This window comes from Pelophylax lessonae (genome assembly GCF_965119305.1).
Source record: "Pelophylax lessonae genome assembly, chromosome: 2".
NCBI classification, from domain to species: domain Eukaryota; kingdom Metazoa; phylum Chordata; class Amphibia; order Anura; family Ranidae; genus Pelophylax; species Pelophylax lessonae.
Window position 1 is genome coordinate 128,867,822 of NC_138769.1, and position 21,290 is coordinate 128,889,111.

At 46.5% G+C, this 21,290-nt stretch overlaps 1 protein-coding gene across 3 annotated transcripts in view; it reads left to right on the forward strand.

The window, feature by feature from the left end:
* Positions 1 to 21,290, forward strand: part of RAB34 (RAB34, member RAS oncogene family) — a 72,873-nt gene that overhangs the window by 46,509 nt on the left and 5,074 nt on the right. For all 3 annotated transcript variants that reach the window (XM_082247076.1, XM_082247078.1, XM_082247077.1), the window contains exons 7-10: positions 4,694 to 4,745; positions 4,836 to 4,917; positions 6,691 to 6,781; positions 19,807 to 19,914. In XM_082247076.1, coding sequence (XP_082103202.1) covers positions 4,694 to 4,745; positions 4,836 to 4,917; positions 6,691 to 6,781; positions 19,807 to 19,914 — 333 coding nt within the window. The remainder of the gene's footprint in view (positions 1 to 4,693; positions 4,746 to 4,835; positions 4,918 to 6,690; positions 6,782 to 19,806; positions 19,915 to 21,290) is intronic.

Here is a 21,290-nt window from a genome sequence, read left to right on the forward strand (position 1 = left end):
GCCATCTGTTTTTACCCTCCTCCTGCCACCTGTGTGAAAGAGCCTTTAGTTCACATCTAGGTGTTGCTATTTTTACAAGTGTTTTTGCAGCGTTTTTGTGCAGGCGTTTTGAGTTGACAAGTGTCCAATGAAAAGCAGTAAAACACCTGTAATCTGCCAATAAAGAAGCTTATGTACTTTTTTGAGCGACAGGCGTTTGGCCTAAGGTGACAGAACACTGTCCACTGTAGACAGGGGCCATTAAAATCAGGGATCGACCGATTATCAGCAATGCCGATATATCGGGGGCCGATATGCACTTTCCCCAATACATCGGAATCGGCCCCGGAGGGTACCGATATTGCCAATATTTTGGGAAATTGCTTGTACCGGAGTGATGCCTGCAGCTAGAGGCATCACCCTGGTAACGGTGTCCATAGCCGACGGTCAGCTGTCTTGAAATGACAACCGATGCGGCTGAGACGCCGCTCGGCTGTCATTACAAGGAGTGGGAGGGGACGCCCCCCCTCCGGCCGCCCTCCGCGGCTCGCCCAGGTCTCCCGTCCCACCGGAAGACCTGGGCATCCTACCTGCATGGCCACTGAAGAGAAGACCCGATCAAAGCCACATTCAGCTCTGATCGGGTCTCCATGTAAAAAACTCGAAGTGATGTCATGACATCACTTCCGGGTACTTGGCGGTAAATTCAAAAAGATGACCGCATTCAAAACAGCCAACCTTGGCATTTTGAATGCTTTTAAGTGCAGAGGAGAGGTTTCGGGTCTTTTAAACCCCCAGATCCCTCCACAAGAATACCTGTGGAAAAAAAAAAAAAAATTTTAAATGTCCGAAAATATTGGCAAATATCGGCCGATACCGATATCCGAAGACCAAAATATCGGTATCGGCAATAAAAAAAAAATATCGGTCAATCAATAATTAAACTGAATAAGATTTGTCTTGTTGGGTGTTTTTAGAGCTGAGGCTTAGAGCAGAAAATTGCCCAAAAACGCCTAGATGTGAACGGAGCCTTTAAGGTTTTACTTTGCTGTTTGTTTTAGTTGCATCATCTATGAAAATCTCCTAACAAAAATGTTTTTAATATGTCAACTATGAAATTATTTAAAAGCAGCAAACATTTGAAATCTAAGAGGAACTTTCAATGATGCAATTGCATCCCCAGAGGTCACTGTGCATTTAAAATTGTTGCACTGCGAGGATCCACTTCACTCCTCTACCATGTGGTCAGGTGACAAAACTATATACCCTTTTTTCCCTTTTTTAAAAAAGTGATCACATGCTCTCTGTTCTCAGCTGCATAACAGCTGGTGGAGGAGAAACAACAGTACGCTGAACTTCCCAGGGAATGGTCGTACAGGGGGGGGGGGGGGGATCAGCAGAAGCCTTATCACACGAAATTCCCAGCATAGCTAGAGAACTGACCACGCTGGGCTCTCATGCGTAGTGTAGTCGTTTTTTAATAGAAAAGCAAAGGGATTGGCAGGAACACCAGGGATTTCACACGAAGGAAGCAATACATACAGAATACTTTCTTTTTCGTTCATTGACGGACACACACTGATCTTCTTAACCATTGGGTTATACTGCCCCCTACAGGAGTAGGACACTAGGAAGAAAAAAGTCTGGCTATGCCTATGGGCAGTCCCAGGGATTATACTCCTTCTCTCTGCTAATAGGTCCTTTTTTTCTGCCTAGTCACGAGTAAGGACCTAGTTCCTTGCTTGGATCTCTGGTCCTGGCAATGATTTCTTTTTAGATAGAATTTTTTCTCCTGTTTTTTTTTCCTGTGAAATCCACAATCAACTGCCGTACTGGGCGACGGGCTGGATACTCTAGATCCAGTGGTCACCCCAGTCTGGCCAGCGAGCACGCGCAGACCTCAGCTCCACACTAGGTCGGCCGCGACAAGGCCCCACCAGACGGGGGCTGGCCTGCGAGTTAAAAGCATTGCGAGGTTGCATATGATCTCAGCCCGAGTCGCAGCGTTCCTCCTGGCCGACAGACCCCTCCATTTCAAAGGAGAGGAGGTTCTGTCTGGAGCGGTGCCCGCCTGGTTCCTGGTATGGTAAGTGACTGTCCCCCCTCTCCCCCTGGAGAGTTTTTGGGGTGGACATTGGCCCCTCCATGGGACGATTGGACCTCTGGGTTCCCCTCCTTCCCGTTAGGCACCCCCCTCATTGGTCTGGTGGTCCCTGTAGACCATTTCGCCCCCCATCTGTCCCCCACTCCCCCCTCCTTTACGGACGCTGGGGCTATGGGGTGTCCTCGTCTACCTCCTGGGGGCAGGGTGCTGTGCTGGCAATGAGGGTGTGGGGGTGCGCCGCCGGCGACCGGGCGATTGGCTGTGGGAGAGGCTGTACCTGATGGGGGCTTCTGCCAGGGGCCCCCCTTTCTGCCTGTCCCGTTTTCTGAGGCCTAGGGGTCCCTGGGAGCCTCTTGGTGCCGCGCGGGCCTGCCATTTTGCTGTAGCCAGTGTGCTCAATGCACGGCAGCCATGTTTGTGTAGTCCAGTGGCCATTTTGCAGTGGTTTGCCATTGAATAAAGTGGCAGCCATGACAGTGGAGCCCAGTGGGCGGTGATTTTGGCAGTGGAAGCCCCTCCTCATCACCTGGAGCTGACTCCTGGATCTTTTCACTTTCTGATCGCCGCACGTGGAGTGCAGATTATCCTGGTGGCTGCAGGTACCTGTTTCTACTGGGTGGTTAGTCTGGTGAGGTCCTCTCCCTCCCTGCTGAGGTTCGAGTAGGTGCTCTGTTACTGGCGGCAGAGTGGTGCTGCCGGAGCAGTGGGGGTGTCCCACTCCCTTAGCATTGTTTTTACACCTTTTCTTGTGGGGTCCCCCTATTGACTGGAGTCTTTGGAGCACATTTCCCCACCTGATCCCCTCTCAGAAGCTGCCGGGCCCCAACCATCTATCGATGCACTGACGGCGGTCCTGGAGTCCTTTGTGTACCGGGTGGAGGTGATTTTTGGGCGATGGTCTAGCAAAAAGCGCCCCCTGCCTTCCCCTACCTCATCTGTCTCCTCAGATCTGGAATCTGTTTTGGCCACCACGGACGTAGGACACTCTGTTGGGTCTGCAACCACGCATCTGAGTTCTCAGATAGTGAGGATCATTCCTCCACTTCTGCAACTGCGCACGAAAAGGTGCTGGTGAATGCACTGATTGTATCTGTTTGTGAGACCTTAAAAATGGAGGACGCAGCTGAAGCTGCAACTAAGGCGTCGGTTCCCTTTGGCACCCACAAGCCATCCAGAGCGGCAAATGTGTTTCCTTTCCCCGCCTATTTTGACAGATTTGTCACTAAAAAGTGGGAACGGCCAAAACGGCCCTTATGGTCCCTAAGCGATTTTTCTATGCTGTACCCCTATGAGGAGTCCCTTCTTAAAAAGTGGACTTTTCCACCGGTGTTGGACCCTCCAGTCTCCAGATTGATCAAAGCAACCATGATTCTGGTTGAAGAGTCCCCGGCCTTTAAGGACCTTGCTGACAGGAAGGTGGAGATGGAGGAATATGTACCCCCTAGTCTGGTATTTACCATTGCACTGGTTTTGCAAACTCTGACTGAGTGGGCTACGTTTTTGCACCATTACCTGGAGGGGGAGCAGCTCCCCCCTGACTTTGCTGAGCTGGTGGACCAGTTGGTCCAGGGTCTGCAGTTTATCTGTGATGCCTCTTTGGATGCGGCTTCCCTAGTCGCTAGGCTCTCTGTTTTAGCAGTGATCATTCGGTGGCGGACCAGACTTTTTAAGAAGGCCTTGACTGATCTTCCTTTTTTAAGAAGATCGCCTGTTTGGAGCTACCCTGGATGACATCATTAAGGGTCTCACAGGGGGGAAAGAGTACTTTTCTTCCGCAGGCTACTAAGGGCGAGGACCCTCGTTGTAGACGTAGGCCATCCTTCTTCAAAAGTTTTTTTGACCCTCAGGGGCGACTGACAAGGAATCAAAACCGTTCAGGGCCTGATCTGGCAAGTCAAGAACGGGCTTATCCAGACCCGTAGACAAGGCATTTTCAGCATGAAGGTGCGCCCTCACCCGTATCGGGGTGGGGGGACGTCTTTGCTGGTTTCCGGACCCGTGGACTTTTTAAGTTAAAAAACCTTTAGTGTGCAGCATCCCCCCTCAACCCCCCTAATAGTTACCTGAGCTACGTCTCGATCCAGCAATGGGCACGAGTGCCTCAGCCATCCGGGACTTTTCCTCTAATTGGCTCCTGCTGCTCTCAAAGTCAATGAGTCAATGAGGAGAGAGGGGGTTGGACTGAGTTGCGGCTCTGTGTCTAATTGGACACACAGAGCAGCAGCTCGGTTTAGGTATGCTGTGGGTGCACTTGGAAGGAGGGAGGGGCCAGGAACACCGAAGAGGGACCTGAAAAGGGGAGGATCTGGGCTGCTCTGTGGAAAAACCACTGCACAGAGCGGGTAAGTAAAACATGTTTGCTATTTATAAACAAACAAAAACAAGACTTTAAAATCACTTTAAGTACATTTTCTGCAAGTACTGAAAAATACCTGTTTCTGAGCTTGTCCTTGTAACTTCATGTGCACTGAACTGAAATACCAGACAATGTTATCAGCCTTCCCAGCTATTTCTTGTGGACTACAAAGCAATGCCCCTTGTAATAGAGATGAGGAGAGGGAGTTCTTTGTGAATTAAAACACTGAATTTTAATCTTTTATCATCTTTCAGCAATTATCATAGCCTTTGATCTGTCAGATATTTCATCTCTAGAACACACAAAGTAAGTCCATTTTGCATGACATGTATAGTATAGTACAATGGTTTCTATTATAAAATAGTGAGTAATTTAAGGTATTAAATTATTTAATAGGCAATGGCTGCAGGATGCATTGAAAGAAAACGATCCGTCCTCTGCTCTGCTTTTCCTGGTTGGATCAAAGAAAGATCTCACTGTAAGTATAGTGATGTTCCTTAAATAAACCGTGATTGATTAAGGAATAAAGCTGGATACACACTATCCAACTTTTTTGGTTAGATTTCCTTCAGATTTACCTTTTCTATGTAGTGCAAGGGCCTGCCAGATTGCATACAAATTGAAAGTGTTTAGGTTTGACCTCATATTATATGGTTTTGGTAAGTCTAAAGGAAAAAGTCTTAAGAAAATCTTATAGTGTGTATGGCCCATAAAGCTGGCCACACACACATTACAATCTGATTGTTCAATCTCCTTTATATCTACCGACAAGTATTTAGTAGAAGGGTCTACAAGATAAGATGCAGATTAAATGGAGTGCTTAGGTAGACTCTCATATTTGGAACAGTTTTTGTTAAATCTATAGGTGATTGAATAGTTTGTACAATTAAATTATAACACGCAGCATACGAAAAGAAGCAAGATATCTGCAAATTTCAATCCATGAAAATAACATTTTGTGTAAAGCAATGAGAAAACCTTGGATGAGCTTATGTACCAGATAATATATTTACTATTGAGTCTTTGCTAAAGACTTTGCTCACCTCACTGGTTACAATTTGATCATACAATCTTCATAGTTTTGGTAAATCTAAAGTTGATTGAACAAAGATTGTAAGAGTCAGATTGTAACGTGTACAATGAGCTTTAGTATTATATATGTTTGTGTATTATTTTTCAGATCAGATTTAGATAATAAATACAACAAAGAGTATAGAGTTCTGTACAAAAAAGCCACCTAAATTAAACTTTGTCTGCAGTCTTTATGAAAAGTACACAATTAGTTCACAAAGCCCCATTAATAGAAATGTTTCCATCAGGACTTAGTACAGGTGTTGTGAATGGGAAATGAATAGGAACAGAAGTTGTCCTTCTGCTTTACGTAGCATGTTCACTGCCAATAGTGTGAATCCACTGTAAGTTAAAAGAAAATAGCACTAATAGATCCTCAGGGGTGGTCTGATAGCTTCTATCCATGTGCAGAAATAATTGACAGCTCGTGCCCCAGAACTTTTCTGATCTGTTGTCACCAATATGATGCAGTCTCATGGTACTTCCATTGACTTGGTCCCACTAGTCTTTCCAATACAATCAACTCTTCTACACTCATTTAATATACCTGTATAGTCTGCAGGCTGTGCAAGAGAAAAGGATGGCCCCCACTGGGCGACAGTAGGAAGAGAATATCACAAACAAGCTGTTTATTGAGCACAGAATACATTTATACGAGGGATAAAAACAAGCAGCGCTCCACCAAAAGTCACCTTAAGCCGAAAGTTCCTACTGCATTGGCCAATATTCTAACCATTTATGGGCAGGCTGAATGTACCAAGTTGATTGATCAATCAACTTGGATACAACCAGCCTACCGGCGATTATCGCTAGCGACTGGTATAGCTGCTAGCAATAATCACAGCTTCCCCCCACCAGGAGAATACAATGGCTCGGCGGGAGGAATTCCCCTGTCAACACTCAACTGTGTTTAAGGGAGAATCGAGCAAGCACAGGTTGCAGGAAATAAATTTGCACCGTGTATGGCCTGCCTTAGTAATGAAATGCATTGGTTAGAACACTTCTTGTTTATGTAATTTGTATGTTTTGTTTTTTACTATTGTGTCTGTTTTATTAAAAATAATACATAAAAGAAGAAAAAGTCCTAGTCCTATGGAAATAAAATATTGGGTCTTTCCTATATTTGGTCTATTTAATGTAGAATCTGTAAATAACACTTCCTGTTGTGTTTTCTGTGCAGTCACCCGCTCAGTATACTCTCATGGAACGGGATGCAATAAAAGTGGCCAAAGAGATGAATGCAGAATATTGGTCTATGTCCTCGTTAACAGGTACGTCACAAAGCCAAATTGCTCTATGCATTACATCAGCTGTGGTTGCATTTTGTCACAACTTGATTGTGCCATTTACCCTTTAATTATTAAACTGAGAGAGACATGCACTTTCTTCTTTATGTACAGAGCCCCCAATCTTACCTACATAGTTTGTTACATAAATTGCTGACTACAAAAAGAATAAGTAGTGTATCTGAAATTGATCCTACATTCAGTCCCTGCCCTCAAGAAATTTACAGTCTAGGGTCCCTACCTAGCATGCATACATACACATAAAAGGGCCAATTTAGACAGGGGTAAATTACACTGTCCAACAGCTTGTCTTTGGAGTGTGGGAGAAAACCAAGGAAGGCAAAGAAACACTTAGGCCCCTCTCACACATGCTATCCGTTTGTCCGTTTTTCATCCATCCATTGACGGATGAAAAACGGACATCAATGTATCTCTATGTGAAAACTGATGACAACGGATGATCATCAGTTAACATCTGTTTTCATCCGCTTCCGTCAATGTCCGTTTTTTTGAACGGATGAATGCCCTATTTTTCATCCGTCAAAAAAACGGATCGGACGAAAAACGGATGACAACGGATGACGACGGATGAAAAACGGATAACAACTGACGAAAAACGGATAACAACTGACGAAAAACGGATGACAACTGATGAAAAACGGATGAAAAATGGATGACAAACGGATGGAAAACTGATACATTTTGACGTGACTGAACTGAAGAACTGAACGGACCGTATGTGCGAAAGGGGCCTAAGGCCAATTTCATCAAAATGTATCAGTTTTCCATCCATTTGTCATCCGTTTTTCATCCGTTTTTCATCAGTTGTCATCCGTTTTTCGTCAGTTGTTATCCGTTTTTCATCCGTTTTTCATCAGTTGTCATCCGTTTTTCATCAGTTGTTATCCGTTTTTCATCCGTTTTTCATCAGTTGTCATCCGTCGTCATCCGTTGTCATCCGTTTTTCATCCGCTGTCATCTGTTTTTCGTCCGATCCGTTTTTTTGACGGATGAAAAATAGGGAAAAAAATGGACATTGACGGAAGCGGATGAAAACAGATGTTAACTGATGATCATCCGTTGTCATCAGTTTTTACATAGAGATACATTGATGTCCGTTTTTCATCCGTCAATGGATGGATGAAAAACGGACAAACTCAGCAAGAGAGACTCTGAGTAAATCGGGAGTGGAGTCTTTCGCTGGGTGCCAGGGTTGCCATCTTAGCCCTTTAAAACCGAACAAATATTAATTACACAGGTTCAGTGGCTGATAAGGTGGTAATTAAACTCACTTGGTGCCTTATCTGCATTAAATTCTGAACCTGTGTCATTTTATATGTGTTTGCGTTTAAAGGGATGAGGTGGCAACCCTACTGGATGCCCATACTCAAAATTTTTCCATCCATTATAATAAATATCCAAGAGAAATGAACCAAGCAACTCCAGAATCCAAACATAAGGTCTTTATTGCTACATGTAAATTACATTAAAAAAACAGCTTACACGTTTCAGCACAAACATTTGACATGTGGAAAACAAAACATATATAGACACTGCGCACCTCCTATGAGGGTGGAAAAAATAAAACCATGAATCCATTAGATGAGATCAACTCTCAAAAGCAGACAGAAAAAGGCAGCACTGGGTTATATTCACAATAAACAGGTGTGACACATTCTGGGGGGAAGGAGGTGTCAAAATATGGAACGTCACCTGCAAAAAAATGCATATATATAAAATCTTTTATTTGAGCATACATTCCATATAGTAAATTCTTAAAATACAGAACTGGCAGTATCCTATTAGAAGACTATTTCAAAAATCAATGAAAATCACACTTGGAGTTCATGCCAGCAGGAATCCTAGCGTTCAGAGAGAAAATCCACCAGATCTCGCTCTCAAGAAGAAGCCTATGTTGTGAAATGCCCTCCCGGGGAAGTTTATTAACTCTTAAAAGACCTTTAAAGACAACAGTCCATATTCCCTGCATGCACATATTTGAAATGTTTTGATACATTGGACAGATTCTTATAGATAGAATACAAAGCACCATTATAGTGTTCACTTTTTCTAACCCGAAGGGCTCTAGATGTGCAGCCCCCATACTGTAGGGCACATATTTTGTGCTGCAGTTGATAAAACCACAGATATTAAACTCCTTGTCTGTAGAGTGAGTAACAACAGTCTTATTATTGCCACCATGTTTGTCGCAATAGCGTCATGTCTTTAAACCACAGCGAAAAGAACCATTCGTTTTTAGCCAGGTGTATTTTGGACAGTTTGAATGGAATAGACTAAGAGATAAAATACTTCCAAGTGTCCCAGCATGTCTGGGAGAATATCTGCACCCATTGGAAAGCACAAAAAATAATTGCTTTATCAGCAGTGAGGACAGGTAAATATTTAGATCCAATTCCCTTTATCTGATTAAATTCCTTTAGGAACGACTGGGTTATTGCTATTAGTTCTATATCGATGTTTATTAGCTGTAGTTTTATTAAGAAGTGTATGTCTGTTCCTTCTAGAGGCTATAGCAATGCCTCTGTTAATATGCCAGTCCTGGTACCCTCTCTCCTTAAAGTGATTGTAAAGTCTCGTTTTTTTTTTTTTGTTTTTTTTTTTAAATAACAAATATGTTATACTTACCTGCTCTGTACAGTTGGTTTTGTACAGAGAAGCCAGAATCCTCCTCTTTTCAGATCCCTCTTCGGCTCTCCTTGTCTCTCTCTCTCCTTTTGAGTGCCCCCACAGCAAGCAGCTTGCTAAGGGGGCACCCAAGCCGAGTCACAGCTCCCTGTGTCCATTTAGACACGGAGCTGTGACCCAGCCCCACCTCCTCTCTCTCCTGATTGGCTGACTGACTTTGATTGACAGCAGTGGGAGCCAATCGTGCCGTGCTGCTGTTTCAGCCAATCAGGAGGGAAGTCCCAAGCAGCTGATACACTCCTGCAACATTGCTGGATAGAGATGGACTCAGGTAAGTATTAGGGGGCGGGGGGTGCTGCTGCTTTTTTATCCTAATGCTTAGAATGCATTAAGATAAAAAACCTTCTGCCTTTACAATCCCTTTAAGTCTGGAAGTGATTATATCACATTCCTTCTTAAGGCTGTCTGGACTGGAGCAGTTGCGCCATGCTTTAATAAACTCCCCCCAATGGAATCGATCCAATCGTGTGCGTGAGATGACAGCTTGTAGCCAACAGGAGAAAGTTACCAGCAGCATACTCCTTCTGAAAGGTGCAGGTTTGTACATTACCCATGGTAGTTTTGCTCAGCAAAGTGACATCAATATAATTAATATATTTACCTGTCCTCACTGCTGATAAAGTTCTTATTCCTGTGCTTTCCAGTAGGTGTAGATATTCCTCCAGACATGCTGGGACACTTGGAAGTATTTCATCTCTTAGATCAGAGGTGTCAAACTCCAATTTCATCTTGGGCCGCATCAGAGTTATGGTTGCCCTCAAAGGGCCAGTTATATCTGTAAGATTGGATGTCCAGAACACCCCAACGCCCTCTTACATGAGATGTCAAGAGCCCCCCCACCATCCGAAGTTAAGAGTCACCCACCCTTCCTTATATCACAATGCACCCCCCTTATCTTGTGCTGCTGCCAGGAAGAAGATGCAAATGGATCTGGGAAGAAGTGCAGGGTCTGGATGGAGGAGAACCAGAGGAGGTCTGGAGTCAGCTTCCAGAGTCTGCTGAATACTGAGACCAGGGGAGGCAGAGGCAAGGTGGTGGATCTGTAAGAGGAGTTCTGTCCTCCTCTCAGCTGTGGACTGCTGAGAAGGGGGGGGGGGGCAAAGACGAGCCTTTCTGCAGTCGCACAGCGGAGTGCAGGATCTAGCAAAGGAGTTCTGTCCTCTGCTGCCACCTACAGAGACGAGGTGGGGGCAGACACAAGGAGAGGTGCAAGGGCCACATGAAATGGTCTGGGGGGGGCCACATGCGGCCCGCAGGCCTTGTGTTTGACACCTGTGTCTTAGACTATTCCATTCATCCTGTCCAAAATTCACCTGGCTAAAAACTAATGGTTCTTTTCGCTCACCGCTCAAGGTCCACATACCGCGTCCACTGCTGAGGTGCCCGTCTGGCTCGCCTCCGAAAACAGCAGAAAATGAAATGGTTGGCTGCACAATCCGCTGGAACGTAGTACTTTTATTGTTCCATATCATGAATACACATAAAAGCATGCAGTGCATAGAGGATACAGATAGGATTAATGCGTTAACATTCCTCCTATCCTGCTCCACGTGCTGTGCGCTTGTATGTGTAAAGCTACTATGTTCCAGCGGAGTATTTGGCCATCCATTTCATTTTCTAAAGTAGAGGAGTTATGGGAGTTGGGGATGCTAGGTGCATGGAAGAGTACATAGATCAGAGTTTTTAGGAGTGGGCATATTAGCTACAAGAGGAGTTATAAGGTTTGGGGATGCTAAGTCTGGAGCAGTTGGTTGTAACTAAGGGCTGATAGCTCACACGTTGCTTCAGGGCACGATACTAATGGAGGACTAGTACTGGATTATAAGAGAAAATGGTTACATTTATGTAAAGCATGGTCTGGACAGAATATTGTTAATCCACAATAAGCCTAAAGCTGAACTTCAGGCAAAAAGATGAATACATAAATGATTTTTTGAATCAGGGCGCTATTTTACCTGTCAAAGAATATGTATTTCTGTCTGTCTATTTCTGAGATTTACATGCAGGGCCGGTGCAGGGATTTCTGCCTACACAAGCGAAGCTGCATTTTGGCGCCCCCCTGTATAGGCCAGCGGCGCGGCGGTGGGACTACAAGAGAAGCTTTCAGCTCCACCGCGCTGCTGGCCTGCTCCTGCAGTAAGTGTGCCATGGGTAATATTTTTTTCGGGGGGGGGGGGCAATTGACCCGATGCCCATACCTCCCAACTTTTGAACTTTGCAATGAGGGACACTGAAAGAGAAACAAAACCAAGCAAATTGTGGGTGTGGCCAATTGCTTAGCAGTGGGGGGGGGGGGGGGGGGCTTAAGGGATAGGGTAAACAAAACCCAGACTTCCTAGTACTCATAAAATATGCTTTGATTGCTCAGCTCATTAAAATAGTCAGAGACTGCATAGCAACCAGCAACTGTTGAGACAATGAAGACTTTGGTGAGAAGTATATAATGTACATTATTGTGTATATAGTGCAAGAGAGTGTAATGTACAGAATGCAGGAGACAGGAGAGTGTAATGTACAGAATGCAGGAGACAGGAGAGTGTAATGTACAGAGTGCAGGAGACAGGAGTATGTAATGTACAGAATGCAGGAGACAGGAGTGTGTAATGTACAGAATGCAGGAGACAGGAGTGTGTAATGTACAGAGTGCAGGAGACAGGAGTATGTAATGTACAGAATGCAGGAGACAGGAGTGTGTAATGTACAGAATGCAGGAGACAGGAGAGTGTAATGTACAGAATGCAGGAGACAGGAGTATGTAATGTACAGAATGCAGGAGACAGGAGAGTGTAATGTACAGAATGCAGGAGACAGGAGTATGTAATGTACAGAATGCAGGAGACAGGAGAGTGTAATGTACAGAGCGCAGGAGACAGGAGTATGTAATGTACAGAATGCAGGAGACAGGAGAGTGTAATGTACAGAGTGCAGGGGACAGGAGAGTGTAATGTACAGAGTGCAGGGGACAGGAGAGTGTAATGTACAGAGTGCAGGGGACAGGAGTGTGTAATGTACAGAGTGCAGGAGACAGGAGAGTGTAATGTACAGAATGCAGGAGACAGGAGAGTGTAATGTACAGAGTGCAGGGGACAGGAGTGTGTAATGTACAGAGTGCAGGGGACAGGAGTGTGTAATGTACAGAGTGCAGGGGACAGGAGTGTGTAATGTACAGAGTGCAGGAGACAGGAGTGTGTAATGTACAGAGTGCAGGGGACAGGAGAGTGTAATGTACAGAGTGCAGGGGACAGGAGAGTGTAATGTACAGAGTGCAGGAGACAGGAGAGTGTAATGTACAGAGTGCAGGGGACAGGAGTGTGTAATGTACAGAGTGCAGGGGACAGGAGTGTGTAATGTACAGAATGCAAGGGTCGGACTCTGCACCATCCACCACCCCCCCCCCCCCCAGCTCTATACACCCCAAATGCCCACCCAGCTCCATACACCCCAAATGCCCCCAGCAGCTCCATCCACCCCAAATGCCCACCCTAGCACTATCTATCCCAAACACCCATCCAACCTCCAAATGCCCACCCCAGCTCCATCCACCCCATATGCCCACCCCAGCTCCATCCACCCCAAATGCCCCCTTTTGGAGGGGGCAAACAGAAAAATGTAATAGGCATTGCTTTGCGGCAAAAAAAACGCTGTTAAAAATTTTGTGACTTTGAGGTCACAAAAGTGTGAAAGGGGCCTTCAGTAATCAAGGTAGAGTGTGCCCCCTTCAATGCAGAGAGACCAGCGTGCCTCCTTTCAATGCAGAGGGAGGGAGGGATGACGGAGGGAAGAGAGAGACAGACAGAGAGACAGACAGAGAGACAGACACAGAGAGACAGAGACAGAGAGACAGAGACAGAGAGAGAGAGAGAGAGAGAAGACTGGGGGGGGGGGTAGAATACAGAGAGAGAGAGGACAGGGATGGGGGGGGGGGGAGAGAGGACAGAGATGGGGGGGAGAGAGAGGACAGAGATGGGGGAGAGAGAGGACAGAGAGAGGGGGGGCAGAGGGGGATAATGGATGGGAAGGGAGGGAGGAGAGAAGAGAAAGGGGGGAGGAAGAGCTCCTCCTCCATAGACATGCTGGATATTGTAGTCTGAGATCAGTATAGCCCCCCCCCCTCATAGATCAGTATAGCCCCTCATAGATCAGTATAGCCCCCCATAGATCAGTATAGCCCCTCATAGATCAGAATAGCACCCCATAGATCAGTATAGCCCCCATAGATCAGTATAGCCCCCCATAGATCAGCATAGCCCCCCATAGATCAGTATAGCCCCCCCATAGATCAGTATAGCCCCCCATAGATCAGTATAGCCCCCATAGATCAGTATAGCCCCCCATAGATCAGTATAGCCCCCCATAGATCAGTATAGCCCCCCATAGATCAGCATAGCCCCCCATAGATCAGTATAGCCCCCCCATAGATCAGTATAGCTCCCCATAGATCAGTATAGCCCCCTATAGATCAGTATAGCCCCCATAGATCAGTATAGCCCCTCACAGATCAGTATAGCCCCTCACAGATCAGTATAGCCCCCCCATAGATCAGTATAGCCCCCCATAGATCAGTATAGCCCCCCATAGATCAGTATAGCCCCTCACAGATCAGTATAGCCCTCCCATAGATCAGTATAGCCCCCCCCCATAGATCAGTATAGCTCCTCATAGATCAGTATAGCCCTCCCATAGATCAGTATAGCCCCCATAGATCAGTATAGCCCCCCATAGATCAGTATAGCCCCCCCATAGATCAGTATAGCCCCCCATAGATCAGTATAGCCCCCCCATAGATCAGTATAGCCCCCCCCCATAGATCAGTATAGCCCCCCATAGATCAGTATAGCCCCCCCCATAGATCAGTATAGCTCCTCATAGATCAGTATAGCCCTCCCATAGATCAGTATAGCCCCCATAGATCAGTATAGCCCCCCATAGATCAGTATAGCCCCCCCATAGATCAGTATAGCCCCCCATAGATCAGTATAGCCCCCCCCATAGATCAGTATAGCCCCCCCCATAGATCAGTATAGCCCCCCATAGATCAGTATAGCCCCCCCATAGATCAGTATAGCCCCCCATAGATCAGTATAGCCCCCCCATAGATCAGTATAGCCCCCCCCCCCCATAGATCAGTATAGCCCCCCCCATAGATCAGTATAGCCCCCCCATAGATCAGTATAGCCCCCCCCATAGATCAGTATAGCCCCCCCATAGATCAGTATAGCCCCCCATAGATCAGTATAGCCCCTCACAGATCAGCATAGTCCCCCATAGATCAGTATAGCCCCCCATAGATCAGTATAGCCCCCCCATAGATCAGTATAGCCCCCCCCCCATAGATCAGTATAGCCCCCCCCATAGATCAGTATAGCCCCCCCATAGATCAGTATAGCCCCCCCATAGATCAGTATAGCCCCCCCATAGATCAGTATAGCCCCCCATAGATCAGTATAGCCCCTCACAGATCAGCATAGTCCCCCATAGATCAGTATAGCCCCTCACAGATCAGCATAGTCCCGCATAGATCAGCATAGCCCCCCATAGATCAGTATAGCCCCCCCATAGATCAGTATAGCCCCCCATAGATCAGTATAGCCCCCCCATAGATCAGTATAGCCCCCCCCATAGATCAGTATAGCCCCCCATAGATCAGTATAGCCCCCCCCATAGATCAGTATAGCCCCCCATAGATCAGTATAGCCCCCCCCCCATAGATCAGTATAGCCCCCCCATAGATCAGTATAGCCCCCCCATAGATCAGTATAGCCCCCCCATAGATCAGTATAGCCCTCCCATAGATCAGTATAGCCCCCCATAGATCAGTATAGCCCCCCCCCCATAGATCAGTATAGCCCCCCCATAGATCAGTATAGCCCTCCCATAGATCAGTATAGCCCCCCATAGATCAGTATAGCCCCCCCCCCATAGATCAGTATAGCCCCCCATAGATCAGTATAGCCCCCCCATAGATCAGTATACCAGTCAGTGTACCTGTCACTGTAGCTTGAGCACTGGAAGCAGAAGCACATTGCAGGGGGCGGGGAGCTCAGCATTTAGTGAAGGCGGCACCAGAGGAAAAACGTACAGTGATAGGAGGACAGGACTCGGAGGACATTTCTGGGAGTGCAGCAGTGATGATTGATAGCAGCTCCAGCCAACCAGCAGCCTCTTATCAGCCGCCTGTGTGAGACTTGACTCCACTCAGAGGAGCCGACACTCGCACCCTCAGCACACTGTGAATTTCAGTGTGAGCTGGGCAGACGGCATAGGAGCCTGACTGACTGCTGGAGAACAGCAATGAAGCTCTGTGTGCACCGGACAGGGGGATCTGAGGAGTCCGCCGATGCCCCCCCCCTGGATCCGCCACTGCACCGGAGCGGGACACCTGGCGCCGGCGGGCGGGCGGCGGCAACTAATATAATAATAAAGCATAATAAAGTATTTAAAAAAAAAAAAAAAAAAAGTTTAATTTTTCCGCCCCATCCCCAGCTGCGGACCTGCCCGCCCCAAGCGGCCGCTTGGTCCGCCTGGTGGTTGCGCCGGCCCTGTTTACATGAACCCATTACACAGCACTGCCTGGCAGGGCAGGAGGCCTGACTTTTCTATACTGTTGTTAAGTCATTAAACTGGGTCTTATCCTTGTCCCCAGCCTGTGATTGGACAGTGAAGTAGAAGCAGCAGATTGATGAGCTCTTCTCTGTCACTCTGCTCTCCTATCAGTATGTCCCTTGTTAGTACATGAGCTGCTTCTCCCTCTCCTTGTCTCTGCTGTACAGGGGAATTTAGGACGCTGATACCAAGTAAAATTCAGGGACTTACACTGTTTATCTCTTTGCTATATTTGCTTGAATTTCACCTTTTAAAGGAAAAGGAAACTTTCCCACTTTTTTTTTACATCCTTCTGCCAGCTTCTTGATCCAAACTTCCATGCTTATACAGGTTGGCTCAATAGACGTTTATAGAACTGGTAAACAGATCAGCTCCTACCTTTCTGCCAGCCCATGGAAGTCTATGGGACAGAATTGTGTGGAGGTTGGATCAAGAATCTGGTGGAGGGATATGAACAAGGCCGCGGCCTTGGTGGTCTAGCCCTTTCTATGGAGGTAGGTTACAGTTAATGTGTAGTGGCTTCTCTTGAGCAATGTTAGTTGTAATTTTATGGCTTAGATTAGCTAGGCACTAATGGGCGTCTGACTAGGGCATAGGTCTGCAACCCGCGGCTCCGGAGCCGCATGTGGCTCTTTTGAACCTTTGCCGCGGCTCCGGGGCGGATGATAGCGAGGGGAGGAGGCGCACTGTGCGCCCCGACACTCCCCCAACACTCCCCACTGTGGCGCTGTCCTGGCTGTGACGTTGTGTGGGGGGCGGTGCGTGCGTTAGTCATGCACGTCCCGACGTCACCTTCCCGCCTGCTGTCGGAGAGGAGGGCAGCGGCACGCATGCAGGACGAAGAAGACGTCAGCAGCAGCATGCCAGGCACCAGTGTGAGGCAAGTGAAGTGCTGCCTCGGGGGGGGGCCCACACACTGCTTTGAAGGGGGCACGCACGCACGCTGGTCTCTGCATTGAAAGAGGGCATGTATGCTGGTCACTGCATTGAAAGGGGCATGTATGCTGGTCACTGCATTGAAAGGGGCATGTATGCTGGTCACTACATTGTAAGGAGGCATGTATGCTGGTCACTACATTGTAAGGAGGCATGTAAACTCCAACATAAAAATGTATATTAGTGCTAAAGAAAAGGCCTTCAAAAAATACAAGACTGAGGGGTCATTGGCAGCATTTAAGCATTACAAAGAGTGTAATAAGAAATGTAAAGATGAAATCAGGGCGGCTAAAATAGAACACGAGAGACATATAGCGGAGGAGAGTAAAAAGAACCCCAAGAAGTTCTTTAAGTATATAAACAGTAAGAAAGCGAGGCCAGAACACATTGGCCCCATAAAAGATGATAAAGGAAATATGGCCACTGAGGACAGAGAAAAGGCGGAAGTGTTAAATAATTTCTTCTCTTCAGTCTTCACAAAAGAATCGGGGGGCTACACGAACCCAGCTTGTAAGGCCGATAATACACCTCAGGAAGTGCCGCCATGGTTAACAGAAGATAGACTTAGAGCTAAACTAGAGAAACTTAACATAAATAAATCCCCGGGACCGGATGGCTTGCACCCGAGGGTTCTTAATGAGCTCAGCCAGGTGATTGCCAGACCATTATTCTTGATCTTTAAGGATAGTTTACAGACGGGTATGGTGCCAGCTGATTGGAAAAAAGCCAACGTGGTACCAATATTTAAGAAGGGGCCGAGATATATCCCGGGTAACTATAGGCCGGTCAGCCTAACATCTGTAGTCTGCAAAATTTTGGAGGGGATGTTAAGGGACCACATACAAGACTTTAGTAATAAAAACGGTATTATAAGTAGTAATCAGCATGGATTCATGAAAAATCGTTCTTGCCAAACCAATCTATTAACCTTCTACGATGAAGTGAGCAGCCACCTAGATAAAGGTAAGCCTGTGGATGTGGTGTATCTGGACTTTGCAAAGGCCTTTGACACCGTTCCCCACAAACGATTACTGTACAAACTAAGGAAGGTAGGTATGGACCATAAGGTGAGTACCTGGATAGAGAACTGGCTCCAGGGGAGAGTACAGAGGGTGGTGATTAATGGGGAGTACTCGGATTGGGCGGGTGTGGAAAGTGGGGTCCCCCAGGGTTCTGTCCTGGGACCAATCCTGTTTAATTTGTCCATAAACGATCTAGAGGAGGGGATATCGAGTACAATCTCAGTATTTGCAGATGATACTAAACTAGGCATGCCAATATCTTCTATGCAGGATGTGGAAACCTTGCAAGCAGACCTGAACAAAATAACGGGGTGGGCAATTACATGGCAGATGAGGTTTAATGTTGAAAAATGTAAAGTAATGCACTTGGGGGCCAGAAACCAGAAAGCAAGCTACTCACTAGGGGGGGAACCTCTGGGTGAGTCTAGGATGGAAAAGGACTTGGGGGTACTGGTAGACAACAAGCTTGGCAGTGGCATGCAATGCCAAGCCGCCGCAAGCAAAGCCAACAGAATACTGGGATGTATAAAAAAGGGGATTCACTCCAGAAATAAAGAGATTATTCTCCCACTCTACAAGACTCTGGTCCGGCCACATCTGGAGTATGCTGTCCAGTTCTGGGCACCGGTCCTCAGGAAGGATGTGCTGGAACTGGAGAAAGTCCAGAGAAGGGCAACAAAAATAATTAGGGGAATGGAGGACATCAGCTATGAGGAAAGACTACAAGCACTGAACCTTTTCTCTCTGGAGAAAAGACGATTGAGGGGGGATATGATATCAATGTACAAATACTGTACTGGTGACCCGAGCATAAGGAACAAACTATTCAGAGAAAGGAGATACAATAAGACACGTGGCCACTCACTAAAACTAGAGGAAAGGCGGTTTAACCTTAAAGTGCGTAAGGGGTTCTTCACTGTAAGAGCAGTAAGGATGTGGAATTCTCTTCCACAAGCAGTCATATCAGCAGGGAGCATCGATAGTTTCAAAAAACTAGTAGATGGACACCTTAAGGACCACAACATACAGGGGTATACAATGTACGGTTAAAAGCAAACACACACACGCATCATAGGTTGAACTGGATGGACTGATGTCTTTTTTCAGCCTTACTAACTATGTAACTATGTAACTATGTATGCTGGTCACTACATTGCAAGGAGGCATGTACGCTGGTCACTACATTGTAAGGGGGCATGTATGCTGGTCACTACATTGTAAGGGGGCATGTATGCTGGTCACTACATTGAAAGGGGAATGTATGCTGGTCACTGCATTGAAAGGGACATGTACGCTGGTCTCTGCATTGGGGTATGATCATTGGGCATAGCAAATTTTGTTATGGCGCCCTGTGATTTCTAATTACGTCCCTGTTTTCGACCCCCCGGTAGTTTTTTGTAGGTTTTGCGGCTCCCAGTTTTTTTTTTCCTTCAGAAACGGGTCCAAGTGGCTCTTTATGTCTTAAAGGTTGCAGACCCCTGGACTAGGGGTTACGTAGCAATCAAGTTACAATTGGGTACCCTTATATGTTATACAAGGCACAAAAAATTGAGGATTTCAGGTCATTACATTTTATCAAGTCATGCTACATTTTCTTGTCAGAATGATATTGTTACTCTTTTGGATGCAGGAAACAGTGGGTTCAGGAATATGGAGTGTCAGCATTGTCACTGGTAAAGTTTTTTTTTATTTATTTATTTATTTTTTTCCTTAAATTACCTTTTTTTTTTTTTGCTCTGTTAGGGGAAAATGTGAAGGAATTCTTTTTCAGAGTGGCATCTTTGACATTTGAATCCAGTGTGCTGGCTGAGCTGGAAAAAACGAATGCCAGAAAGATTGGTGAAGTAGTGAGTAAGTATGAACCCATAAACCAGAGTTGTTTGCTGTACACATATGTGCGCAGTGGTTTGTGTAATGCTTTAGCTACCACCATTCCTCTGATTAGAGGGCTGACGTGTGCTGGAGGGTGACCTGATCTGCAGCATAGAGAAATCACCAGCAGGTGGCGACAGCTCCACACTAGTCCTTACTGTTTACTCTCGTAGACTGTTTTATCTAATGCTGTATTGTTTTATATTACTTTTCAGCAATTTTTTTTTTTTTTTGGGATAAAGAAACATCTCTTAGTCCTGGTTCACACTTGTGCGATGCAGGAAGGCTGCGAATTCGCAGCCTGTTCCCGCATCGCAGACGCACATCTGGCAGTTCACACTGCCATATGCGATACGCAGGGGGTGTCAATTAAATGTTAACAACACCCCCAGTTTGATCGCATATCGCAGTGCGATCTGACAGTTCGCACAGGATCGGATCGCACAAGTGTGAACCACTGTGCGATCCGATCCTGATGCGGCTGGAATAAGGGCCGGTTCACACTCTTGCGAGTGCGGCTATCGCATGTAATATCGGAGCGCACTGCTCCTTCATTACATGCGATCGGATGTGCGGATGCAAATTCAGCCATACACTTTGTATGGCTGAAATTCACACTGCACCCGCACAAAAGACGCACAGGACCCTTTTTTCCAGCCGCATCAGGATCGGATCGCACAGTGGTTCACACTTGTGCGATCCGATCCTGTGCGAACTGTCAGATCGCACTGCGATATGCGATCAAACTGGGGGTGTCGTGAACATTTAATTGACACCCCTGTGTATCGCATATGGCAGTGTGAACTGCCAGATGTGCGTTTGCGATGCGGGAACAGGCTGCAAATTCGCAGCCTTCCCGTATCGCACAAGTGTGAACCGGGACAAAAGGGTCCTGTGCGTCTTTTGTGCGGGTGCAGTGCGAATTTAGCCATACAAAGTGTATGGCTGAATTTGCATCCGCACATCCGATCGCATGTAATGAAGGAGCAGCGCACTCCGATATTATATGCGATCGCCGCCCTCGCAAGAGTGTGAACCGGCCCTTAAGGCTCGGTTCACACTTGTGCGATGCGGGAACGCTGCGAATATGCAGCGTGTTCCCGCATCGCATCTGGCAGTTCAGACCGCCATATGCAATACGCAGGGGGTGTCAATTAAAAGTTATCGACATCCCCAGTTTGATAGCATATCGCAGTGCGATCTGCAAGTACGCACAGAATCGGATCACACAAGTGTGAACCACTGTGCAATCCGATTTTGATGCGGCTCAAAAAATGCCTCCTGTGCGTGTTTGGTGCGGATGCAGTGCAAATTCAGCCATACAAAGTGTATGGCTGAAATTCGCACTGCACATG